Genomic DNA, 6,393 nt, shown 5'->3' on the forward strand with positions numbered 1-6,393 from the left:
ATAGTGAAATGATGACATAGGTCTTATGCCTTCTACACTCATTCCAACCAAATAGCAACCCAATTCTAAACTGGCTATGGCTCAAGCACCTCAGTTCTAATGGTGAGTGGTGATTTAAGCTTCATTTGTTTAGTTGGAAACTTTATGTGAAGATAGTTTTCTGGGTTTTCCCTTGTTTGGTTGCATATTAAACAAAATGGTCAAAAGAAAACAATATATGGTCAACAAAAAACTCTTTTATATGGCTTATTTTTTTAGAGATTGTTTTCCAATAAATTTTTTCAAAAAACAACTCTATCACTCTCTTCATGAAACACTTGTTATAAATTATCTGCGTGAAGCATAATTATATCCCACAGTAAGCTCTCTCTCGTTTCTTCTCTTTGCTTTGCTCTGCTTTATCACTCTTCTCATGCCTGCACTGTTACTCTCTCTCTCTTCTCTTCTATTCCGTTTATTTCATCTCTTCTCTCATTCTTACTGTCACTCTCTCTCTATCTTCTCTCACTCTTTCTCTCCATCTCTCACTCTCTGCCCCTCTCTCTTGCTCTATCTCTCCCCTCTGTAAGATTGTTCTCTATCTAGATGGTGTCTACCACATTGGGGATGAATTAATGATGGAGAAAAACAATGATTGTTGTGGCACGTGTAAGATTAGCAGGGAGAAAACATACCATGTTATTATTTATTGTAATAAAGCAAAGGACCTTTAATTTTTATGCTCTACTTGTTCAGTACTATGTGGACTATGCCTAGAACATTAGTTATTATTGGCATGCTAGATACAACAATTTGGAGCATACAACAGTTTGGAGCACATTGTAGTGAAAGAAAAGGTTATTCCTTTATATGTGTGGAGCAACCCCATCTTCTAAATGTGATTAATCTCACTACCTCCTACTCACAACATGGTTCAAGGCATAGATCTTTTTATACATTAATTACAAGAGAAAATGGGCTTCATCAAGAAACCAAACATGGAAGAAAGCTAACCAAATGCATACCAGCTATTGCTAAAAGGGAAAAGGAAGGAGAAAAATAAAAAAGGACAAATGAAACTAGGAAAGTTTCCTCTATACCTTAATACAGTGAAACTATTCAGCCAAAAAGAGGGGGAAAAAATACAGTGATATATACCTTCACTCCACATTCATATATCAAAACCTGAAGATTGCAAATAAGAGAAGAAATCATATCAAGTATACACCTACAAGTTGACTTATGGCTCACCCAACTTCTATATATAATCTCAAAATTATCTTGAATCTTCAGCCAAATTGAATTCACATATTTCTTTTTTCAATTGAAAAATGACAATACTTACATTCTACATAGATAGCAAGTGTATAACTAAAAACCACCATAAATTTCCACAACATAGAAATTTAAGAAATTCGTTCACCAAAGAATCAAAAAGATGGTAAAGCAAAATTTAAATATAGAAGGATGCGGGACCTAACAATAAAATCAAGAAAGAGTGAATGAGGCCTTACTGTCTACTTAAGGGGTCTTGAACTATTCTAGAGCATAAAGATTATTGATATGTTCTGAAACATCAGAGGCATCAACCCTTGCATGTTACTGGGCATTTGATGTGAAGCCAAGCAGAAACTATGCACCAAAAGCAGAAAAATCAGATCAATAAAAGGCAAGTATTATAATAACTCAAAAACCAGATTGCAAGAGGGAAAGGAATCCTGGGCCTACCAATTATTTCAACAACAACAACACCAACCAGCTGCATTAAAATAAATAAATAAAACAAATCAAATACTTATTTTATTAATATTAATTAAAAAGTTCAGCAACTTGATTTCTGATCCTTTACATTTAAAGATAGAGTGAAGAAAGTGACAAAGGCACCCCAAGATGTAAATAAAGACAGAGGCATACCTTGGCAACAAATGGTGTCATGTGTCTTTGGGGACCATGAAAGAAGGGTGATATTCTTCTAAATCACCATTATGTGCTATCTCCATCGTTTGAAAAATGAAGAAGATGAGAGTAAATAAGGATGATGAAGATGGCAAGTTGAAAGGGAAGCTTCATCTTTATCCCAATTCTGACACATGGAAGGAGTTCGAGGAGAGCTTTCTTTCTTCTTTGCCATTGGAATCAGATTCCAGCATGACCGTAATTTCCCACATAATTGAAAAAATTCCATGATCTAGAAATGAAAAAACCCACAACAAGTGCATTCTACTTGGACTCCCAACCTTTTCATGAAATTGAAGTGATTTCCACGAATTACAAAACATTACAACATGCCTTTGAAACTTTCTTAAAAAGCTCTAACAAATCTACCCACAAATTTTTTTGACTTGTTATTTTCTTCCACCATGCCTGTGGATATTATTCTTCAGCCTCCTGTGCATGATATGTTGCTCTAGTTTGACCATCCTCACAATCCACTTTGGTTTTCCAATTTTAAACATAAGATATCCCATTAATGTTCCAAATATCACTCCACATCCATAACCTATCAATACAGCTTGCCAACCAAACCCATTTTCGGGCTCTAAATTGTCTTCTTCTTGCAAGGTCGATGGCGGTGGTTGCTTTGACTCATGGTTGTTGCATGTTCTTGACAACGGAAATCCGCATAATCCCAGGTTTTCGGTGTACGAATCATTGTTGAATGTATTGAACTGCTTTCCTGAAGGTATGTGTCCTATAAGTTGGTTATGTGATAGCCTTAAAACTTCAAGCCACAATAGATCTACCAATTGATTGGGAATCTCCCTACCGAGCTTGTTGAAAGAAAGATCCAACCATTCAAGATTAGTCAAATTTCCAAACGATGGGGGAATATAACCTGTAAGGTAATTGTGAGAAAAGTTGAGCCCCTTGAGTGATTTAAAGCTTCCAATTATCTTTGGCATCTCCCCTGTGAATCTATTGTTTGAAAAATCGACACTTGTTATGACCGTTAGGATTCTCACCAACTTAGTATCCTGCCCTTTGATCATGACATTCATTGAATCCTTATAATATGAACCTCCTATATATTTCAATGCAATGTCACTTTCATTCATACTTATCATGGCTTTCAAATATTCGAAATATTTTCTTGGCAAAGGACCATTAAATTGATTGTTAGAGATGTCTATGATTCGCAAATTTGGAAAAGGAAATTTGGTTTTAGGATTGCCTATATGACCTTGAAATCTATTTGATCGTATGACAAGAACTTGCGAGTTCTGAAGACTTCCCAACCAATAAGGGAAGACTCCATTTATCTTATTGTTTCCAAGATCTAGAACTTTCAAGTTTGTACAATTTGCCAAAGATCGTGGCAATGGCCCTTCCAATTGATTGCCATTAAGGTTGATAGTCCTAAAATTGTTTTCCATGGAAAATGTAGCAGGGATGGTACCATGAAGGCTATTCATTCGCAAATCCAACACTTTGAGGACATTAGAGTGTACCAAACACTTAGGAACCGTTCCACTTAAGTTGTTATGAGATAAATCTAGAACTCCAAGGGAACTTGCATTGCAAATTAAGGAAGGGATTTCTCCAGTTAATTTGTTATTGGAGACAAAGATACAACGCACCCTAAGAAAATTTAGAGTGGGAAATGGTCCTTGAAGCAAGTTGTGAGAAAGATCAAGAAAATGTAATGAATCTCTTCCCATATCCCCCAACCATCTTGGAGCTTGACCATAAATGCTGTTATTGGAAAGGTCTAAGTATTCTAAATTTGTTGCTGCTCTTAAGAAAATTGGGAATTCATTAATGTTGGAAGAAGACAAGTTGAGCAACTTAAGATAAGGCAGGGTATAGGTGACATTATTGTTGATGCTAACTAAGTTATTTGATAAATCAAGTTTCTCGAGATTTTTGAACTTTGAAAATATTTCAAGGTCCAACATAATACTCAAGTTATTTGATGAGAGAAATAGAGAATTAAGGTTCACAAGTCTAGATATTGACCTAGGTATAGAACCCTGTAGCTTATTATAGCCCAAGTCAAGCTCCTCCAATGAATTGGACTTGAATTCACCAATCTCGCCAATGAATTGATTACTAGAGATGTCTAAAAACACCAAAGATGGCAAACTAAACAACCAAGATGGCAATGTTCCATTTAGGAAATTTGAACTTAAAGAGAGCTCAGTTAGATTCAAACCACTTACGTGATTAGGAAGGGGACTAACAAGTTGATTATTATAAAGGAATAATGTGGAGAGATTTGGCAAGTTCAATAGTGAGGACGGCAACAAACCTGTTAAAATATTCCCCAATAATTGAAAATTGTTAGTTTCATGCATTTGCCAAAAACACCTAAAATACATAAGGGCAATTAAATCTCACCATTGAAATTATTAGATGACAGTTGCAAAGAAGTAAGTTTTGTAAGGTTCCCAAGACATGCTGGAATCACTCCAGAAAACTTGTTTACTGATAGATCCAAAAGAGTAAGTTGTGTGAGGTTCCCAAGTGTTGTTGGAATTGACCCAGTAAAATTATTATATGATAGAGCTAGATCAGTAATTTGAGTGAGGTTTCCAAGCGATGTTGGAATTGGCCCTGAAAAATTGCAAAGATATAGATATAAATACTTCAAGTACTTTAGATTGCCAATAAAATCAGGTATTTCTCCTGAAAACCTTATCCTAGAGAGATCTAAGTACTTCAGGGAAGTACTACTCCAATTAGACTTTGGAAGAGAAACATTAAGAAACGGATTAGACCCTAGATTAAGGGTTTGTAAACTCGGAAGGAGTAGGATGCTATTTTCGAGTTTTCCCTGCAAGTAACACTCATGGAGACTAAGAGTTGTCAAAGAAGAAGATAGGTTCATCAAAGATTTAGGTCTAATTGAGGACATATCCGTGTAATCCAGATGAAGGTCCCTTAACAAAGTTAGGTTATTCCATATTGGTGTTTCAATTGATATGAAATTGTTGTAAGAAAGATCGAGCGAAACCAGTGAAGACAACTGGGAGATTTCAGACGGGATTTGGCCAGCAAAGTAGGAATAAGAAAGGTTAAGATGAGTCAAACTCTTAAACTGGACAAATTCAGATGAAAGCAGAGAGGAATGGAAGAAATTTCCAGCGAGGTTCAAGGTCCTGAGATGACGAAGAAGGAAGAGGGTACTGTTGGAATCAATGGAGCCAAATAGCCAACTACAACTTAGGTCAAGGCCAATCACATGGCCTGTGTTTTTGTCACACTGAACCCCATCCCAACTACAACAATGCTTATCCTCCTTCCAAGAGGCTGTCTTTGGATAAGATGTATCACATAATTGGACACTCATAAAATCATCAACAGATCCAGGAACAGAATCGGAACTATGGAGAGAGAGAGTTATTAAATTGGAGTAGAGCAGAGCATTGTGAGTTTGAAGACAAGAAAGAAGAAAAAGACGCTGGAGAATGCAAGAAGAGCAAGGAAAGTAGACACAAGACTTGATACTTCCAAGTTAAACACCCCATTTGATACCCTATAGCCTATAATAAGAAAGCTGGACAAAAATATTTCTGATGTTATCACTTATCAGTAAGGGAAGGTGGGATGGGAATGGAATTGATGAACATATATTTATATATGTATATATGCTGCCAAGTCAGTCAAAGTCCTTTACCTTTTTTTGCTAAAAAAAAAAAAGTCTTCTACCTTTCTTTCAATTTTCCTTTTTTAAGACATTCTAAGTCCTTGAGTTATGAAAACTACTACAATATTGCAAATTTATTATTCAACCATGGTCTTGATCATAGAATTGAATTTGATAAAATATTCTCATTCACTAAAATTGAAATGGTATTTTCAAAAATCATTCATTAGTTTAAATTTACGAAAAGCTATAAATCATGGGCCTCACCTTAGAGCATTAGCATTAAGCTGGGCAAAACCCCAAATAAGTTATTTTACTCCCCAATTACCAAAATTGAAGCAACATCTGGGTTGCTATTGCTAAAAAATTTTAGCAAATTGCTACTTTAGGTTGTTACATTTAAAATTATTGTAGTAGTGTGGCTAAATAGCTTCAATTCTTGTTATGTCAGGGCAATGACCAATGGGCATGCACATCTCAAACGTATCACATAGAAAGTTGACAGAAATTAAATTTGCCATCTATTGTTGAAGGTACAGGTTTAATGGTTACAGATACTGCTAAAAACAAAAATTAAATTATTTATACAATTTCTTTCATAGTTTCAAATGCAATAAAAGAAATATGGTCTTGATAAATATATAAAAGAGGAATTGTGACATTTTATACAATTTCTTTCATAGGTTCAAATGTAAAGTGGGCCTAAATTAAAAATAATAATAATAATAACACTAGTTTTATTATATTAAGAACAGAATTTTTTTTTTTTTTAAATACTGAAAACTAGAGGATACTGTCCTCTTAGATCTATGAGTTTATTATGTTTA

General features: G+C 34.9%; 1 protein-coding gene across 1 annotated transcript; it reads right to left on the reverse strand.

The window, feature by feature from the left end:
* Positions 1–2,324: 2,324 nt before the first annotated feature.
* On the reverse strand, positions 2,325–5,269 carry LOC126701135 (receptor-like protein 7). Its single transcript, XM_050399264.1, has 2 exons — positions 4,318–5,269; positions 2,325–4,228 (listed from the first exon to the last, which is right to left on the reverse strand). Exons 1-2 carry the CDS (start codon positions 5,267–5,269, stop codon positions 2,325–2,327), a joined length of 2,856 nt encoding a protein of 951 aa, XP_050255221.1.
* Positions 5,270–6,393: the final 1,124 nt, after the last annotated feature.

This window comes from Quercus robur, chromosome 9, assembly GCF_932294415.1.
Source record: "Quercus robur chromosome 9, dhQueRobu3.1, whole genome shotgun sequence".
In the NCBI taxonomy this organism is placed as follows: Eukaryota; Viridiplantae; Streptophyta; class Magnoliopsida; order Fagales; family Fagaceae; genus Quercus; species Quercus robur.